This window comes from Grampus griseus (assembly GCF_964374135.1).
Source record: "Grampus griseus genome assembly, chromosome: 13".
Taxonomy (NCBI): domain Eukaryota; kingdom Metazoa; phylum Chordata; class Mammalia; order Artiodactyla; family Delphinidae; genus Grampus; species Grampus griseus.
In genome coordinates, this window is record NC_139007.1 from 37,684,777 (window position 1) to 37,706,144 (window position 21,368).

Consider the following 21,368-nt stretch of genomic DNA (forward strand, 5'->3'; position numbering starts at 1 on the left):
GGAGGGGAAAAAAAGCTGTCACTTATAATCGAAAGAAGTCTTGTAAGATATATCACAATTTCAGAGATGTTAAAATTAGAAAAATGTGGGTCTTAGATTATATAAAATACAGATTGTTAAAAGGAATTTGTCAAAGAAGATTAGTATAGTGTCAAGAACTCGAAATCCAGAGGTGAACAGAAAGTTATGGATTCAAATCCCAACACTTACTAGCTTGTGACTTAATAACTTAGCTGTGTAAGCCTTAGTTTCTTCATCTGTGAAATGGGGATCACAGTAGATGCTGCCTCATAGGGTTTTGTGGATGTTAGATGAGACAGTTCTAATAATGTCTCCAGCATAGTAATTTTCCCACATATTTTAGTCACCACATTTGGTTAGATCACAGAGCTTGTTCAAAAGGAGCATTAATTTCAAACAATATACAAAAGTAAGTTTGTCATTATGTCATACTGCTCAATCAGCAAATATCTATTAATTCCTTACCAGGCATGAAGACTGGGCTTCCAGTTAGGTGTTCTTGGAGATAACAAAGACGCAGATCTAGGGGTTGAGGGCTGAAGGCAGATCACCCTGGGGTCTTCCTATCCACTCTCCAATGTATTTTCTGGAGGAATCAGGCTAGAACAAACATCAAGAGCAACCTTGAAGAGTAAAAGAAGTCACAAAAATATAACTGAGAAATGATGCATGAAAGGTCAGTCCCGTGCTTATTTTGGCGACTGGCAGGACTAGTCACCAAAGGGAAAATTGAAGACTTTTTCTATGTCCAGGGTCTGTCTTTGGTGCGTTCGTGTATGTGTGCATGTGTGTGAGAGAGAGAGAGAGAACAAGCTGATGATTGGAGAGCATAAGGCTAAGTCAAAGAAGCAAAAGAGTGACTCTTCTGAGATAAGTATGAGATTGATTGTTCCTGTCCACATAAGGTTATACTCTTACAGGCTGTATGAAGTTATCCAGGGAATATTACTGGACTCATGGTATTCATAAAGCAGCAGCTTGTTATAATTGTCCTCATCTGTAGCACATTTGAAGAAACCCACACCTTGTCATTGCCAACGTGCAACAATCATCAGCTCTGAAGTTTATTCTAGACTAAAAGTCTCCTCACACATACTTTATGAACTTTCATTCTGTCACTGAAGATGTGCATTGTGGGCTGTAATTCAACATTCTCACCTCGGTTTTCTGGAGGACATATGCCTTAGAAGGAACAGGTGGCTGATTAATATGACTATTTTTATTAAATGCCTGAACAATGGCAGAGCAAGTAATTTTCTTTAAAGGAAGTATAGCTGCCTTTAAATATAACTCTGGGCTACAGTTCACCTTTTCTGTTTATTCTTAACTTGTGAAACTGTATCTTAGGACTTGGGGTATATAACTTGGTATTTGATATCAGCTGAAACACAGTGAATCAATTGTAATGGTTCTGGCACCAAAGGAAACAGAGGGGACTTAAATATGTTTCCAGAAGACAAAAAGCTTCTCTTTGTGTACACTTTATAACATATGTTTCCACACTTTTAGAATATTCGAAAGTCCAAAAAAAGTTTTCTCACTATTTTTCATTAAAGACTGAGAGGACAAAACAGAGAAGACTAACTCCAACCCACATACCATTTATCAGATATTTTGGATGAAATCCAGATTGAAAAATCAAAAATATTCCCTCTTCTTCTCTCCCTTCCAGCAACGGCATTAGGATGCTTATTCCTCACTGTGAAATACACCCACTCTCACACACTCGGAAATGTGTTAACGTTCCAGGAAGGGGGAGGGGGGCGGTTAGTGCAAACAGGTTTGGGCTCCTCCCCGCATCCTTGCTGCCTGGGTCGTCTTAGATCAGCTGTGGGCTACTGCGGGCTGCGTGACCTGGCCAGAGCACTTGGGCTCACAACCTGTGTATACCTGGGTACACTCCCAGAAGCTACCGGTAATATCTCGAATAGGGGACCCCTGTACGGCAGAGCACTCCCTAAAACCTCATCGACCCTCACCTCTTGACTTTTTCGCGTCCGGGATAACCGCCCCAGGATTTTTAACTTTCCTTGGGGCGTTTCGCGCGGACCCTTTGCAGGCGCTGCGGAGCCTGCTTCGGCCCCGCTCCCTCTGGCCTCTTGGCTCGCCTGGGATCCACTAGCCACGCGGAGCCGGGTGCAGCCTCCTCTCCAGACAGGGAAGAGAAGAGGCGAGAGGAGGTGCTCAGGTCTCCTGGGTACCCTCCCAAGCATCTGTAATTTGACCTTTACGAAACAAAATGATGCTAAAAGGCAAAATAGCCAACATGGAGGTACTCAGCCCTCCTGAGTACGCTCCCAAAGAGCTCTAATCTGACGTTTAAGAAACAAAACAATGCCAAAATGCAAATTAGGCAGTGTAATACCCAGGACGAGCCTCATTTGACAGGCCAAACTGAGATTTTAATGGAAAGGTTACTCATATCCGCACACCGAATTCATTCTGTCTTTTAGTACTTAAAAAAAAAAGTGTAATTTTAAGTTCCACTGACTTAAAATTCCATTGACTGTCAGAATGCACACTCCACTATAACACTCAGTGGAACAATGGACACCCCCATATCGCATTGTGTCAGGTAATTACGAAGTGTCGCGGCGCCGGAAAGCGAAGCCCGGAACGTCAATGTGTCCCCCGCCGCGTGTACGAGCGGTTTAGGGCTGCGTGTCTCACCGAAAACTCATCAAAACGTTCAGGCCAATGCCTCAACCCAGAGAGGGAGAAACGCCATCCGAGCTTGGCCCCGGGCGTGGACAGAGAGGCCCAAAGAGTAGGCGAGCGAGCACAGGGGGAGCGAGCACGTCTCGGGGAGAGCAGACGCACGCAGGGAAGTCTAGGGGAACGAGTGCACCCAGCGGGTAGGGAGGGTCCCGCCCGGGGTGGCTAGGGAGTCCCGTTCCCTGGAGAATGGAACCCACGCGGGACCCTGCGCTCCCAGCAGCACCCAATCTTTGGGGGGTTAAACTCAGGGCACCGGGACAAGAGTGCGCGCGGGGTCACAGGGTAAGGCTGTTACTTTGTAGTGAGACGTTGTGTGTGTGTGTGTGTGTGTGAGAGAGAGAGAGAGAGAGAGAGAGAGAGAGAGAGAGAGAGAGAGAGAGAGAGAGATTGAGAAAGAACTGGAAGGAAAAGAAAGAAAAAAGAGCAGGGAGCTGAAGGCCGAGATGTCCTACTTCTAAGTGGTTCACTGAGAGGCAAAAGCCTTCTAGCAAGCGCAGTCGTACGTAGCCCGCGCCGCATTGGGGACCAGCCGAGCAGGGCGCGGGGGTCTCTCCAAGGGGCCTCCAGCCTCACGAGCCCGGAGGTGGCCCCCAGAAGGGGACACTGTCCTGGCAGCTGTGGGGAGGTCGGGACTGTGGTTTCCTTCTTCCGAGACCCCGGCGCTGCCATCCGGAGGGGGCGAGCTCAGTCTGCCTTCTTCAGGGGGGAGGAAAGCGGACCTCTAGCAACGCGACCTCGGATCCCCGCGCCCTCCCACCGCCCAACCTCCTCCCCTCAACCACATTCATTTTTCCTCAGCAGCTTCTAGTTCGGGCTCAAAACCCAACTCCGAGCCCACCCGGGCCTTCATCACGGAGCTAAGGGGGACGGCCGGAGTCGGAGAGGGCCCGGGGAGGCGTCGTACCAAGGTAGCGGCCGTGAGGGGCTCCGAGTCCAGCGGATGCCCGCCGCGGATGAGCCAGCGGCCGCGAGCAGCCCCCGGAGCCGCGCAGCATCGGCGTCTACAGTGACGGTGGAAGCCACGCCCGCTCGGGAGCTGGGGGCTGTCCTAGCCCCCCCACCCTTCCCCCGCCCGCCCCCTCCTCCCGGCGCCGGCCCCCGGCCCGCCCCCGGCTCGGCTAGCGGGAGGCGCTGTGCGCCTGGGCTGGCGCGCTCTCCTGGGCGCGCGCACACACACACACACACACACACACACACACACACACACATCCACGCACGCACGCCCAGAGCCGCTCTCTCCGCGCCCGGCCCACGTTCCCCTCGCCCATGCAGACGGACAGAGCGACGGAAGATGGCTGACGACTCCACGGGGCACCGAGGATGCAGCCTGGCGACGGCGGCGGCGGCGGCGGGAGCGGCAGAAGCAGCGGCGGCGGCAGGGGCAGCGGCGGCGTTGGCGGCGTTGGCGGCGGCGGCGGCGGCGGCAGCGGGAGCAGGAGCGGCGGCGGCGGCGGCATCCCCGAGACTCCTCGAGCTACCTTTCCCTCTGACAGCCACTGACGTTCTCCGCCGCTAGAAGAGACCCCGCTTCTCCGGTGCCCGCCTTCCCTCCCCCCCGCCTAGCCCCAGCCCCAGCCCCGCCAGCACCGCTACCTCCGCCAGCCTTGCCACCATCAGCACCACCTCCACCACCGCCGCCGCCGCCGCCACCACCGCCGGCGGCGGCAGCAGCCATTTCATCTCCACAGAAACCAGACACAAAAACATGGCAGAAATGGAGAAAGAAGGGAGACCTCCGGAAAATAAAAGAAGCAGGAAACCGGCTCACCCAGTGAAAAGGGAGATCAATGAGGAAATGAAGGTATTTTTGGACTTCGGGGCCAGAGAGCCTGAGCTCTTTCTTCCGCCTGCTCCCTTTGGGCCGTTGTATAGATTCGGAGGGTACAGGGGAGCGCTTGTCAGTTTCTGTAGGATGCCCGGAACGCCTCAGCTCCTCCTCCAGGTGCAAACCGAGGCCAACTCTCGGGCTGCATCCCCGAGATTTGCCTTCCTCAGATTTGATGGGGGTGGAGGGGCGGCCGGGAAACCACATACTATTTAACCTTATAAACCCCAGGTTGGTAACAGGCGCGTTTCAGAGGGAGGGGACCGGGAGCCCAAGTGGCGGGTGGGTATGGTGAAGAGGCTTTCCTAGTCGGTGGGGTAGTTTTTCCCTCTTCCTCGGGAGCCATCCCCGGGATCCCTCCAAAGTTAAGAGCCGCCGGGCCGGAGCAGCCGGGGAGCGCTGGATTCCACCCCTCTCCCCAGTTCATCTCCCCGTTCCTCGATCCCGCTTCCCGACTAGAAGCCAGCGGCGACGGTGTAAAAGGGGCTGTCAGTGCCGGGGCGAGTTGTGGCCCGAGCGGCGCGGGTCTGGGTACCGTTTTGACGGCCGGCTCGCTTCGCACGCAGCTGCTCGCTCCTCTCACTCGTCTGCCTCCGCCTCCCGCTCGTCTTTGCATGCTCCACTTACCAGTTAAGCAGACCCGGGCAAACCCCGGTGCAAGATAGCTGTCTGAGGGGCGGCCTTCGCAGAGCGCCTGCCCATTGTTCGGAAAGGCCAGCCCGGAGTCCTGTCGGCGAGGCCGGGCTCCCCGCCAGGCCAGCGGTGCTCCAGAGGTGGCGAGCGCAGCAGCCTGGCGCTCCAGCTGTTCGCGTTGGAGTGATTGCACAAGAGCACCGCTCGGCTCCGGACCCCCCTCGTACCCCCCCCCCACTTATTTTCCATGAAGTTGCAGCTTTTGCCCGGTGAGGGTTTTGTTTTGTGTTGATTTCACGAGTCTCTCTTGATTTTTTAAAAAAATTGTTTTATTTGTATTTTTTGTCTTTCTGTGAGTTACAAACAAGTAGCAGATTTCAGGGGGGACTTTAGTTTTCATTCTGCAGCCGTCTTGGTGTTCCCCATCTTCTGCATAGAATCCTTAACACTGCCCACTGACTTGGTCAGGTTGGTTAAGTTGCTATTTAAAAGACAAACGATGAAGATGGCAAGCAACTAAGTAAAATTTATTGCGGTTTGACGTTGTCTTGATTAGAACAAGCATATTCTAGAGAGTGCCTTGAATGAAGCCCATGTTTAGAAAGGGGCACACGGATAATACATCCTATATCTGTACCTAGGTGCCTATGCTTAGCGTTCCTTTCTTCCAGAAAATGTCTGTAGCAATCTGCATTTTGGAATAAGGGTTTTTATTTCTGGGTGACGAATTTAGTGCCTGGAAGCATGAGGTGCAGCATCAGTCCAAGGAGAGTTAAGGAAGATTTGCCTTGGAAATCAGTGCCATTCCTTGTGATGGAAACCTCCATTGATTCCATTGATAGACAGTTTTTTAAAAAAGTGACCAGCAGGAGTTGTCTTCCCATGGGGATGGAATTCAAACAGTTTACAATAACCATCCTTCCTCACTCGCCTTTCCCTCCTGTCCTGCATTTCCAGATTACTTTTCCATTTCATTTTAAATTGGGAGTGGAGGAAGAGGAGAGAGGTAAAGGCACTAAGAAGTCACAGTGTGCACTGGCCCTTTAAAACACTGTCTAATGCGATCTATATGGATGGCAGCTTTTAAGTTTCATAGGTTCTAGAATTACAAATTAGCTAATTTTAATCAAAACATGTGAAATGTTATCCCGGCTGGATATAAAGGCTGACTGTGCTCGATGCTTGGGTCTCACGTTGTTGACTTTGGCTGTGGGAGCACTCCGTGGTTTGGGAGATAGTTGTCCTTCTACAGTATAACAGATGTTTGTCTGAACTGGTGAGGAAGAAACAAAAACAACATTGTGTGAAGGGGAAAAATTACACAATTTTTAGCCAATGCTGCAGGACTAAGTATGGAATTAACGTTCGTGCACAGAATTTCCTCTTTTTAAAATGTTATTTTTCTTCCAAGTCACCACCTACTATTTGAAGTTTTAATCCTTATCATTTCAGTACAGAGTAGCATTAAATAAGAAGTTTTACACAGCAAATAATTCAATTGCCTGAAGGATCAGTATTTTCTCCCTAGTTTGGAACAATGTGTAAGAGACACTGGGTCAGAATCTTCAGTCGTGTCAATGCACATCATGCCAGTGAGTCATGAAATCCCATTTCTAGTGGAATTGTTCGGTATGCATTCTTCTAATATAATAGAACCAAAAGTCCTCATTTTAAAAGTGATTTCTCAAAGTCAAAAGCTGGAAGGGTTATTTTGAACTCATCAAGATTTTTCTGCTTTTAATGTTAATAACCACATCAATAAAACCCCTCCCTGAACCTCATGGTATTATTACCCCTCCATCTCCCCAAACCTAAAGTGTAGAGTAACCTAACAAGTTGGTTGCCCTGCATAAAAATATGTGCAACAAAATGTCACCGAGAACACAATGTGGCCTTGTGCAGCTTCATATCGGTGCCGTTGGAGCTGCCTGGCTGTGTTTGCCTTCATCTGAACGGCTTTCATCTGGACCAGTGTAAACTAAGCCCTGGTAAGTAATCACAGCCCGGCAGAAAGAAAGGAATGTATACAGCTAGCACGGCCTAAGCTGTAAAAACGGAAACCTGAGCCCCACCGTGGATCACATATCAAGGCTTGAAGGTAGGGGAAATGAAAGGGGGAAAGAGGAGAGAGCGAATGTAAAAGTCAGCCTGGGAAGTGGAGGATCCGGAGGAGGCCCCCCCCCTTAGGGAGAGTTGGCTCAGGGATTAGGGAATTTTATCGTGGTGTACAGTGACCTACTCAGGTTTCAACACTGGTTGGATCAAGTTGCTTCTCTGCGAGCTGAAAGAAAAAGGACTGGTGTGTATGTGATTTTTTTTCCCCTTCGGGTAATAGAAAGGACATTGGTATAAGCATCTATTTTAAGTACAGCAAATGCAGGGAGCTGAGAATGAGCAACAAAATTGCCTCATCATAGAGACTTCCTTCAAGATTTCCTAACTGAGATAGTCACAAATTTATTTAAAAATGGACAGAGAAGACACACTGGCAGAGGTTTAGCTGACACCAGTAATGGCATTGGAGATTGTCTTCATGTGGCTGGGAGCTAATGTTGGTTGCTGTTTCACTAGATCAGATATTGAGTTACATTTTCGTTATCACTGGTTTAATGTACAAAGCAGTTGTAACAAATTTAAATTTGATACAATATAGTTTTGTGTGTGAAAAGTACATGACTTGGCATAGCTTGCCTTTAATGTCCTTTAGTGAAAATATCTTCAAGTAGAAATATTTGTCTCATTATGACCTTTACAATGTTTCTTTATCTTTCCTCCCCCCCCCACTTCATCCTGGTTTTTCTTAATTAAAAAGACTTATTGCTTTACTGTACTTACAATCAGTCTGCCCTATTTAGTTAGTGACCAGTAGAGAGGATTTTAAAAAATCAGATGGCAATTCAATTTATATTTTGACTACTTTCGGTTTCTAAAGTGAATATTGTGATTGTATCTACTGTAATATGCCTTCAATATATTGTTAGCTCACATGTATCATAACAAATGGCTCTTAGGAGGGAATTCTGGTATATGGAAGTGTTAATTCGTTTCAGGTGTTCATCCAGAACATAACATAAAAGCTAGACGTAATATTGGCTGTGCAAATGTAAATATATGAGTAAGTATAAATATAGTTGCACTTAAGGGTATGTATTTTATGTGCATAGATCTTGGTGAACATGGTTAGTGACTACCAAACAGTAATACAATTCAAAAAAAAGTAGACTATGAGTAGAGATAATGAGTCAGATTTTCATCTTTTAAAACTCTTTGACAAAACCATTGTGATTAGATCAAGCACTCTGCCCTGGAAACTTTCCTAAACAAACCATAATTAATGCATTTACAATGTTTGGCTTCCTTATCAATTGCTCAACTACAGGATAATCTGTGTTAAATGTCTTAGGGTCTTTGCTGAATTTCTCTGTCTATAAATATTCTTAGCAAGTAATTTGTACCTAAAATTATGCTTCAGTCCTAATGCCTACAGTTAGAGGCAGGCACATCTGTTAGAGTTTAGTAGTAAACTCACCATAAGATTTTCTAGTTTAGTTTCTGATGGTCTCCATTTGGCATTAAAAATGACCTGTGTCAATTGCATAGACAATAAAGCAAGTTGCAGAGCTGAGCTGGTGAGTGCAGTGATTTAAATAGCTTGCCATAAAATAAAATAAAATAGAGATATCAGAGTGTGGATTGGAAAAGTCAGCATGTTTAAGGTTGAAATCAGCTCATTACTAAAACAGGTATATTTTAAGTTTTGCTCCTGAAACTCCATCCTGATGTCAGAAACAGTGAGTCTCAGGAACCTAGAAAGTGGGCTTGGGACCAGATCTCACTGTGGCATTCACAAATTATGTCAGACCTCCCTGGCTGAGCAGTGGTCTAAGGTGTGCCACGTGGCAGGGCTGGGAACTCTTGTCAGTCGGAGCATGGTGCTTGCCCCTTGGGAGCTGGTGTAGGATATTCCCGAGCCCACCAGCCCTGTCCTCTGTGTTGCTCTCGGTTGTCCTGCTCAAGGCTCTAGTCTCAAACCATAAGAGAAGGTCCTGGGAGGGCACAGAGAGCTATGAATTCTGCTCTGTTCAAACCAGGAGTTTTCTGAAAAGAGTCTCTTTCTCCATCTGTGAACTGGTGAGGATAGTGTGTGGTAGAGTGAAACTCTCTAAGCCTTACACAATTCACAGGTTCCAGAGAGGAGGAAATGGAAAGGAACCACTCCACTTCCTCCCGAATCTGAAATAAACATTTGAACTAGAAGAAAATGAGTCTGACAGACTCATTCCCTTCTGCGTTTCCTGCCTCTGTGCTTGCCAAGCACTGCTCTGAGAAGCCAAGCCCTACTCTCCTTGTGTGAAAGACAGACTCATAGAAACCAAGAGGTAACAGAGTTTTTAAATGAAAGTCAAAAACAGGGCCTCAGAAAAGGCAAATATCAGTGAATACAAGTGACTGTCTGAAAAAGGAGAGTTCCAGGGAAATAGAGGTGTCTTGCAAGGGTGACCAGACTTCTTGCATCTTCTAAGGAAGTGTTCTTTTTATCGAGTCTTTATACTTTTTATTTTTTTGAAAAAATTATTAGAAGTAGTAGAAGGTGGATCATTTAAAAATCTCTGAAGTCTAAAACTTCCTCTTGCGGAATGGGAAGTCAGCCATACTTGTACTCAAGCTAATAAGATTATTGAATATTTTCCTAAAAGAGAAGGGATATTCCAGGGTAGAATGAAAAAAAAAAAAACAACTTTGTTTTTGATGGTGCCAACTGAAACATGTAAACAGACGTGAAAGCCTGTGCTGGGTGAGATTTGCTGAATGTATATTTTAGAATCTGTAGACTGATGGGTGTTAATATCTCTTATATAACTAAAGGGTTGTGGAACTCTGTCCTGCTTTAAGGCCAGTGGCTTTTGGCATGGACAGGAAAACAATGTAACAAGACTTGGTGATTTTAAGGCCAGTGCTGCAGCTGTGATAGGACACAGCTGCACACAGCTGCACACCTGCCATGCCTGCTACAGTGTTGGCCCCAGGGCTGGGCTCCACAATTTCACACATTTCTTTGACCTTTTTAGGACATTTGATGTCCTGGCCACAGATTAAAACATGGGGACATAATTGTCTGTTCTGTGTCACAACAAGACAGTAAAGCAACGTAGATTTTTATATGTGGAAACACACAATCTTGGTTTCATGTGACAATAATACACCCATCTAATTCAGACTGTGTCAATAAGAGAACGAGACTTTCTCCTCAGGCCGGCTCCAGGTCGGAGCTGGATTTTAGTGTTTTGATGTGTCCTCTGCCCTTAGAACTGTGTGCTAATCATTGTGTCGTGGCTGAGAACAATGCTGCAAAATGACCCAGATGGAGCTCAGTGACCTTCTTAAAAGGATTTTAGGCCAAAAATCTGTATGCAGTTCAGATACAAACAGCAAGGCTCAATGGGTAAAGTCTGCACCAAGAGTATGAATCTGGCTGCTCTTAACATAACATGCATGTGGATGACCCTCACATGGGATGTCTGTGGGAGTGGCTTATCCTTAGGATACCATCAGACCCAGTAGGATCATGAGCATGGAAGTACTTTGTAGTCTGTAAAGGGCTCTTCCCACAGTTCTTTTTCACTGTTTAAATGTTGCCTGCTTCTTGGTAGAACCTTAAAATAAAACCAATCCATTAGGTCTGTGTTAAGAGAGATGACTTCAAGTCAAATCAACTTGAATTCCCAGTAGTCTGAGAGTGCTCATTAACACTGGATATTATAATTCTTTTAACTTTCAAACCTGGGGATAGGTAGAGCTAGAAATTGATTTCTAATCAAGTTTAATTCCTACTTCCTACAAAAGGAACTGCTTTTCTTCTACAGCTTCATCCCCTCAGCCCTTTAAAAATCTTAATTAGTGAACCCAGTGATGCTTAATAGAAATCTACCTCAGAAGTCAGTCAGAACCCATGGAGGTGAAAAGGGAGATAAAATATTTTCCAAAAATAACCATCATTCTATTATTCATAACCTTAACTGGCAGAGATACCAGCATTTTTTTCCCCCACCTTGTAAATTGTTCAGGATTGGGGGTTTCCTTTTCCTTTGAAAATATTTCTCATATGCTCCACTTTCTTGGATAATGTGTGTAAGAATGTTTTGAAGTTAAGTAATGTAACTGGCAGATCCTTTTTACTGTTATTAGGACTGTGAATATGACTGACATGGTTGTCTGTGAGAAGACTGTGTTAATTAAAACTATTTTTTGATTTTTATAAAAATAATACATGGACATGATATAAATAGTAGAATAAGCAATATAAATAAGCAAAAAGAAAAACAAAGCCTGTAATTTTCCCACCCAGACACCATTACCGTCAACATTTTGATGTATGTCTTTTCATGTCCTTTTCTATGTATGATGAATGTTTTTTAAGAAAACAAAAACAAAAAACTACTAACCTTCCATTTAAAACTTAACATATTGTTAATAACTTTTCATGGCAGTAAAAATTTATCCACAGCATATATTTAGTGGCAAAATAGTATTCCATTTCAGTGATTTCATGACTAGTCTATAATTTATTTAACTGAATTCCGATTGTTTGACATATAGTTTGTTTCTAAGAAAGCAACACTGAGATAAACATTCCTGAACATTCATATTTTTGCACCTATTTCCTTAGAATAGTCCCTACTATACCTAGAAATAAAATTGCTGAATCAAAGGGTATGTAAAATTTTAAGCTTTTATTGCAGAGAGTCAAGTTACCTTTTCTAAAAGTTGAATTAACTTGAATTCCCAATAGTCTGGGGGTGGGACTTCTCTGGAGGTCCAGTGGTTAAGATTTTGCCTTCCAATGCAAGGGATGCGGGTCTGATCCCTGGTCAGGGAGCTAGGATCCCATATGCCTCGAAGCCAAAAAGCCAAAACATAAAACGGAAGCAATATTGTAACAATTTCAATAGAGACTTTAAGAATGGTCCACATCAAAAAAAAAAAAAAAGTCTGAGAGTGCTCATTAACATTGGATATTATAATTTTATTTATTTATTTATTTTTGTGGTACGCGGGCCTCTCACTGTTGTGGCCTCTCTGGTTGCGGAGCACAGGCTCCGGACGCGCAGGCTCAGCGGCCATGGCTCACGGGCCTAGCCGCTCCGCGGCATGTGGGATCTTCCTGGACCGGGGCACGAACCCGTGTCCCCTGCATCGGCAGGCGGACTCTCAACCACTGCGCCACCAGGGAAGCCCTGGATATTATAATTTTTTAAGCTTTCACATATTTATTTTTAGAATCAGCTGTCCTGAATTTTGTTTGATAATTTTTCTGTATTTACATATTTAAAAAATATTTATGGATGTATCCAAATGTGTTAGCACATTTATTGATTAGATTCTAAGTGCTAGGCATTGTGCTAGATGGGACATAAAATGAAATAAAGGGTTTCTGCCCTCAAGTAACTTATAGTATGTTTCGTTGGGATAGATGACATATTATACTAGCACTGTGGAGGGATGTAGGACTTGGAGTGGAAATGGGAATTATGTTTGTGGGAAGAGGGAGGATGTGGCTTTCCCCTCATCTGAATGAATGATTGGGAGCTCTCTGAAAACTTTCTACTTTCTTGGGTAGGATACCAAGTTGAAAACACATCTGACATTCAGTTATGCAAGGCCTGAGATAAGAGAAATCGGTGGCACCTACCCTATATTTTAAACTTTGGTGTTTTCAGAATAAAATCATTAGTTCTTTTTGAAGACCTTGAAGTACTTGCATTTCAGAGTATTTTGAGGCTTTGTAATTACTGTGATTTTCAAAATGACTTGAAGTCAAGTCATTATTATTTACCTGATAAAATGTTCAATTAAAAACCATTTAGAGTGAACTTTGACAGGCATACAGTATTTCTAGTTGAATAAGGAGAGTGTCTAATGAATGTCCTGGGAATTAGAGTCCAATAAAAATAAACTTTGCCAAGAACTCAGAGGAGTGGGGAAATAGTTAAGTTTCCTGTCTTTCCACTATCTTTCTGTGACCTTTTTTTTTTTAAATTCTAGGAAAAGATCATGCTTTCAGATTAAAGGTTAGGCTTTTCTTTCTTTAGGAACCCTGGAGGTGAGAGAGGGGAATTGGAAAGGGAGAGGAAGGGGTATGGAGGTATAGTATTAAAAGTGCAAAGCCATTAGAGTCAGATGTGATGTCAAAAAATTGTCAAATGAGAAGATTAAATTTTGATTATGAATTTTAAGACCCCCCCTATCCCAACAATAAAGACAGTTAAGGAGAGTAGAGGTCAATGATCAAGTCGCAAAACAAGCAAAGTTTTAGCATAGGTAGATATGTCCTAGTTGAAAAGCTCTTTGTATGTGACATTGACATCGGTGATATGATTTCTTTGCAATACTGTTGTTGGTCCAAGGAGGTAGCTCCTTTGGAGTTGCTGACACATTGGACTGTACGGAATTTATAATAGAAAGAGTCCTGGTATAAGGATCTGAAGATCTGTATTTTTGTTCTGACTTTACTAGGTGATCTCTCATGCCTGTCATTTACCTTCTGTATGCCCCAATTTTCTGTCGTAAAATGAGGATGTCACAGAGGTTCACCAAAAGTTTACTGTGGAAATCAAATACCTAACTCACAGGGTAATTGAAAGGAACAAGAGAGTTAAAGGATGTGGAAACACTGTAAAGTGCTATAAGAGTGTTAGACATTATCATTGTAATTATAGTGACCTATTTTCCAAACCCAAATTGGACCACATGGTATGAGGGAGGATTTTTGTGCCACTTCCAAGGGTGAGAGGCAGTCTGCAAAATGTGTTTTGGATGCCAGAATATTGAAATTCTGGCACATTTTGATGGTTTATGGGAACAATGATAAAATATTTGAGATAGTGGCTGTTCAGTAAAATTTATGCTGTGTGATCACTGTAATTATGATACTTCTTAGCAAAAGGCAATTTATTTCTTGTATAAGTAGAAATTCTTTGATTTCACAGGACCTTAGAGCTAGAAGGGCCTTTAAGAGATTCTACTTGAGTTTCCTGCTCTAAGTCTCCAGGAGAAATTCTGGGTGAAGATATGGGGGGAAGCAAATTTTACAGCTTCTCTTAGTACAGTGGTTTGTCCTATTATCAAACAGCCTTACCTCAAAAGTCTCTCTGCACTTTAACTCTTATCACCTTAATTTTCTGGTAGAAAAACTTGAAAACCCTTATGGACCATAAACATTAAATTCACTTCTCCTAGAATATATTATGTTTCTTGGATGGTAACTGCAAAAATCCATTTCATTTCCTTTGGTTTAGCACCATAGCGAGCCCATATGATGTCTAGCATCAAGTTCTAACTAGAAATTAAAAATTATTTATTCCTTGGGGTTCTTTGATTTCTTAATGCAATAGTATATAAGACAGAGGTGATACCTATTCTTGTAGTTTGGTGTTTCTTTTTCTTTGATCTTGTTCGACTTTTTATGAAAAGTTTGAGAGTTATGGCTCAAGGCTCTATAAACCTTTTGTTTTCTGCTTTTCCAGTCATATATCAAAACATTAATATGTTTCTTTTTACTTTCAGTGATAAGAAAGGGAGTGTTTTAGAGTTTATTTTCGCTGACATTTATAGTAACTCGAAAATGGAATAGATCAGTTCCATGTTGATCATATTGATTGTTCCATGAAGCCTCTGAGTTTTCAGGACAAACCGTAAACTAAGTGATGCACTTAAGATGCCCAAATAATATGAATTTTGTGTTAATAATCCAGTTGAGGTTTCAGTATTTATGCGAATGTCTGAAACTTCTGGATCCCATCCCTGGGATTGGTTCTGAAAGGCTGAACGGATTTGCAGCTGGACTAAAACAAACAAATCTATATCCTTGGCTGGGAGGTTGCTCCGTGAATTATGCATCTGTAGCTTTTGTGTCGCTTCAGAGGTTAGACAGAACCAGAGAAAGAGGTGCCCAAGATACAAATGGTCTAGAAAATTAGATATGGTGGCCAGGAGTTACTATGCAAGAGATTTTCTGGGTTTTGGGCACATTTCTCTTAGAGATTGAGGCAAACAGCATATAAACCAGTAGGATGGCTTGAACTTGGCTTTTAGCACTGTTGGGAATTGTTTTTTTGATGCAAGATGTAATCCTTATCCTCAGAGATTTCTGCTGCCAGACCCCTGATGGAGGACCTTGGTTTGTGTGCTTAGGGACTGTCATTCTCCAGTCCAGGCACTCAGCTCAGTGAAAGAAATTGGGTGTTAGGGGAGGGAGACTGACACCTCATTAAAGCAATCTCTTTTGATTGAGTAGTGCAGCATTTAGCAGAATCCTCCTCGGTGGTATTCCAGAAGCTGCTGAGCTTATTATACATATCGATCATATCATCTTCGTGCATTCATGAAAAGAATGTCTATTTAATGTGGACATGACCAGCCATCAGATAGAATAAATGCCTCAGTAAAGCTTGATATGGCTGGCTGTTGGCCTTGTGGACGGTAACACTGAATCAACCTGGCTAGATTTTTAAAACTTGCTTGTGCATTATACTATCACAGATTGACCCATTTGGAACTCTGAGCTCAAGTGGGTACTAAAGCAAAAAAAAAAAAAAAAAAAAAAAAAAAAATCTAGCATCCTGTGGGTGGTTTGAAATGCCAGGTTTGTTTTTATGTAGTGTAATATCCTTACTTTTTTTTTTAATATTTCTTTTTACTTATTTATTATTTATTTAATTTATTTATTTTGGCTGCACTGAGTCTTAGTTGCGGCATGCGGGATCTTCCTTGCGGCATGTGGGATCTTTTAGTTGCGGCGTGTGGACTTTTAGTTGCAGTACGCAGGCAGGATCTAGTTCCCTGGCCAGGGATCGAACCCAGGCCCCCTGCATTGGGAGCGCAGAGTCTTACCCACTGGACCACCAGGGGTTATGCAACCCCTGCTGAAATCTAAAGTGAAGTTCAAGAGAACATGGAACTTACACGTTGAGGCTGTGCACATGCTGGTTTAGCCTGGGTGCTTGTTTCAGGTATAAATTATACATCCCAGTGTAATTCAGAAATGACAACTTCTAGGGAGAATGAGAAAAGGTTCTTTGAGCCACAGAGAAGGTTAGAATGTATAGTTTTTCTAGCTCAGTCTAGGAGGCTCAGCCTGCCTTGCCTGATAAAGATGCCTTAAAAAAATTAATTCAACAAACATTTATTATCTTACTCTGTAGTATAGGATCCTTTTTATTAAAATTTTTCCAGCTTTATTGAGAAGAGATATAATTGACACAAAACACTGCAAGTTTAAGGTGTACAATGTATTGATTTGATACATTTATATGTTGTAAAATGACTACTACCCGTAGCTTTAGCTACCACCTCTATCCTGTCATATAGTTACCATTTCTTTTTTGCAGTGAAAAGATGTAGGATCAACTATCTCAGCAACATTCAAGTACATGATAGTGTTATTAGCTATAATCACCATACTGTACAGCATGCTATACTATACCCTTTGACCAGTCTCCTCGTTTCCGCTGCCCCCAGCCCCGGGTAACCACTTCTCTACTCTCTCTTTCTCAGATAGAGATGCTTTAAGGCACACACAAGCATTAAGATATAGCAGCTGTTAAGTTCATTAAAAATAGTCACCTGGTAGTATAAGCTTTAAATTTGTCCAACTATTATTTACCCATTATTTCCACAGCTTGATATCTATAATAACAACAATAATAATGCCTTATATTTTATAGAGTTGTCCCTCCAAATCCACAAGGGATTGGTTCCAGGACACCCCACACCCACACCACAATCCCTAAATCCACAGTGCTTAAGTCCCTTATATAAAATGGTGTAGTATTTTCATATAACCTACACACAACCTACCGTATACTTTAAATCATCTCTAGATTACTTATAATGCTTAATATAATGTAAATGCCAGGTAAATAGTTGTAAATACAATACAAGTGCTGTGTAAATAGTTGCCTGCATGACAAAGTCAAGTTTTGCTTTTTCGAGCTTTCTGGAATTTTTTCCCAAATATTTTCCAACTGCGGTTGCTTGAATCTGCAGATGCAGAGCCTGCAGATATGGAGGGCTGATTGTATATTGATTTATAGTTCATAAAGTGTTTTCATACATTATCCAAAATCTGAGCTGGCTAGTAACCTTAAAGTTATTTGGTACTTTTATGTTACTTGTCAGAAGACAATCACAGTGACCTTTGATTTCATGGGGAAAGATTCTGTCACTAGTGGAATTCGTAAAGGAAATTATGCTTCAATGTTTAAAGAATACTGTTACAAAAGGGAAACCCTTGTAGACTATTCAGCTTTCTGGATGGTAGTGGTTGACAGTTGAGAAATTATTTCTTTGCTGAGATTTTGCTTTATCTGAGATAAGAGTCATGTTAAGAAACAACACCTAAATTAGAAAGCAATTCTAGTTTAAATTAATCTGAGCCACAAAATGGTCGATTGTTTTCAGTTTCAAAATTTCTTCTTAGCTGTTTTTGTGCTTTTACCTTTCAATATTTTTGTATTAGTGAAAGATATAGACTTTGCAGAAGGATATGCCAAAATATGACTTCCTATTCTTAAGCAAAACTGACAAATACCTTTTCTCTTGTTATCTTTAAATTGCAAATGTCTGAAGGCCTGTCATAATTGGATGCGTCATCCTGAGATTTAAACGCATGACAGTTTTTGAACGTGATTTGAAAAATAAACATGACTCTAAGGGAGGTAGGGCGGGGCTGGCAGAAAATGGGTAGTGGAAACAGAATTCGATTTATGTGTTCTTTTCAAATAGTTATTGATTATATACATAAGTAGCCTATGCTTCTCTTTCAGAACTTTGCAGAAAACACCATGAATGAACTTCTTGGCTGGTATGGCTATGATAAGGTTGAATTGAAAGATGGTGAAGATATTGAATTCAGAAACTATCCTACAGATGGAGAGAGCCGGCAGCACATTTCTGTTCTCAAAGGTAATGATATTCAATGTCCTTTCCTTCATGCAAACAAGGATTGGCTATCTCAACCTGCCAGAATTGAGTTGCTCTGGGACTCGTTTTGTTCATGATGCCAATGGTTGATTTAAATGGACATCCCCGTAAGCAGAATTCTGCAGAATGTAAGAGCACAACATAAAACAAAAATAGACACAGCTTAATCTCCATCCAGCAATGGGACAGTTAGCTAGACAAGGGCTAGCTAAGCGCTGTGGTCCTGCCCACAAATTGATAGAAAGGGACAGTGTTTGCTAATTTCTAGTTTCCTGAACCCTTCGATATATCAATTGTTAAGGACTGGTGCTTTCTGTTAAGTGAAATGTTAGGTTTAGATTTTCAGATGGTAAGAGACAATCATGGTTAGTTTGATAATTTCTCCTCCCCCCCTTTTGGGTGGGAATTCTAAAGGAAGGCCCTATTTCTGTTTTCTGTTTGAAGTTTTCACCCTTGCCTCATCCACACAGCCTTGGATAGGTTAAGAAGAAGAGTAAGAGAGTAGTAGAAGGTTGGGTCCTATATAATTCCATAAGAATGATCATCAAAGCCCAGCCAAAGAGTAGAAATTAGAAGGTTAGTGGAGCTGAAATAACACTGAATCTGCCGGTGGGTAGCAGTGCCTGATATTTCATGAAGCCTAGAATCATTGGTGGGTGTTGATCTGCACACTGAATTTATGAACCTAAATTTGGATTGAGTGTTTGTTTGTCAAAGAAAAGGATTATGTGAAGAAGCAATCCATTTGGGGAACTTTAATAAAGTGTGACTAAAACTAATTGTGTGATATAATTGGCAATTTGATCAGTATTTTCATTACATTCAATATCTATTGGCATAAACTACCTGTTCATGCATTTTATTTCCAGTCTCTAAGATAGTGCTTTTCCTTCTTATATGCCAAGCAATGAAATGTAAATGAGCTGTCCTGCAGGCATGTGGAATTGAACGTATGTGACAAATTTTATGTTAAGCTTGGTATGAAATTGTACACATCATGTTACAGAGATAATGTCATCAATTTCACTGTAAACGAAAAATGCAAGTCGAGTTTATATTCTGTAAACTAATAGCTCGTTTAACACTTGGTCTAGGTAATAATCTTTGCCTCTGGGGAACATGGAGAGAGTGCCAGGATATGCTATTGGAGGGAACAAGTTGTTTTCTATGGTTGAGTGTTGTTGTTGGTTTTTTTTTTCCTTTTCTTTTTTTTTTTTTTTTTTTGCGGGACGCGGGCCTCTCATTGCTGTGGCCTCTCCCATCACGGAGCACAGGCTCCGGATGCGCAGGCCCAACGGCCATGGCCCACGGGCCCAGCCGCTCCACGGCATGTGGGATCCTCCCGGACCCGGGCACGAACCCGCGTCCCCCGCATCGGCAGGCAGACTCCCAACCACTGCGCCACCAGGGAAGCCACTGTTGTTGTTTTTAATGATTCACATGCAAGGATAAAATTCACAAGGTTCATATCATTATAAGTTTTCTTTATGATCATTTTTGTTAATTTTTAATGGGTATTAATGGGTTAATGGGTCTACCCTGTGAAACAACAGTTTTTTCCTAATCATCAGCTTCTTTCTCATTGGTTCTTTTTTTTTCTTTTCTTTTTTTTTTTTTACATCTTTATTGGAGTATAATTGCTTTACAATGGTGTGTTAGTTTCTGCTTTATAACAAAGTGAATCAGTTATACATATACATCTGTTCCCATATCTCTTCCCTTCATTGGTTCTTTTAATTATATTATCACTCAAGTTTACAATACAGTGGGACCTGGTTACAGTGCTACAGGGGCACTTTTTAAGCTTCTCCCCTGGTAGACAGAGAGCGATGTCTGCTGTATATCACTTTGTACATGGAAAGGGTTAATTGCCTCTCAATTTTCTATGGGCTTTTACAATGCTAAAATTCATCACCACAGTACAGTTGAGATGTTAGCTATCATAGTGGAGCAAATTATAAAGAAGCCCTTTGGAAATTTATGGTAACACGACTGAAAAGGTCCAGGATGGTCTGTGGAGTTCTGGTAAAGTGTTTAAAGATTTGCAAAATAAAATTTTTATTCCATAGCCATTTTACTTGAGAAAATGTGGTTGTAAGCCCTTTCGTCATATTGAATGTGATTTTCTTCTTTTACAGAAAATTCTTTGCCAAAACCAAAATTACCTGAGGACAGTGTTATTTCACCATACAATATAAGCACAGGCTATTCAGGGCTTGCCACAGGAAATGGACTCAGTGACTCACCTGCAGGGTCAAAGGATCATGGCAATGTGCCCATTATTGTACCTTTAATTCCTCCACCTTTCATAAAGCCACCGGCAGGTAAGTCAATACTGGGGTTTCCAGTGATAATGATTGATAGAAAATTGTTTTAACCATCCTATGGTAATTATTAAATGCTTAAGTTAATTTTGGAAAAGACTGTTTTAGGGACTTTGCAGCTAAGAAATGTTAGTGCATGTATTATTTAAAGTAGTATTGTTTTATTAGGCCAATCTACTACTAGTTAGGCTGTCAACTTTCAACTGACAATAAATTTTTCCTACCCCTGGCTATAAAAGAAGTTATTTTCCTTCTCTAAAATCATCTGTTTAAAATAAAAAAAAGCATGAACTAATTAAAAAAATAAGATATATACTGCCTGGTTAGCAAGAAAAAAAGGAACCATGGTTGAGCTGGGTGGTGGTGCAGTGAGGACCACGTCTCCTCTGTGGGTTTTGCGAAGGAAGGGGCAATCTGTGAAGTGTGTGTGGCAGGCTTGTTCCCCAGCGTGCCTTCTTATAAATCCACTTAAGAAACAACCTAGGTTACCCATCTCATACAGAGTTCCTTTTAATTTGTGCAAAGCTCTTTGAGAGCTTAAAAAAAATGGAGATCTGAATTTCATTTGCATGAAAATGTAATCAGTTCTTTTATATTTCTAGAAAATTAGATGGCGGTGTATTAAGCTAGACGGCAGTGGGCTGAGCATGATGTTGTTTTATTAAGCCAGTCTTAAAATCTTATTGCAAGCTAGGTTACAGTTATGCTCCACACAGAGAAAGAAGTTCAGTAATATTGTATCTGGCTTGCTGTAAAATGTCAGAATTATGCTAGAACGTTTAATTGCTACACTGGTTATTTTTCTGTATGTTGAATTGAACAATGATAAATACTGAGTTTTGATAGCAGTACTTATCATAACTCAC

General features: G+C 42.3%; 1 protein-coding gene across 2 annotated transcripts in view; it reads left to right on the plus strand.

Moving 5' to 3' along the window:
- Nucleotides 1-4,331: 4,331 nt before the first annotated feature.
- The window catches only part of SOBP (sine oculis binding protein homolog), a 158,148-nt gene continuing 141,111 nt past the window's right edge, over nt 4,332-21,368 (plus strand). For both annotated transcript variants that reach the window (XM_082669224.1, XM_082669225.1), the window contains exons 1-3: nt 4,332-4,540; nt 18,022-18,160; nt 20,317-20,502. In XM_082669224.1, the coding sequence (XP_082525350.1) occupies nt 4,445-4,540; nt 18,022-18,160; nt 20,317-20,502 (421 nt within the window). In that variant the 5' untranslated portion in view covers nt 4,332-4,444. The remainder of the gene's footprint in view (nt 4,541-18,021; nt 18,161-20,316; nt 20,503-21,368) is intronic.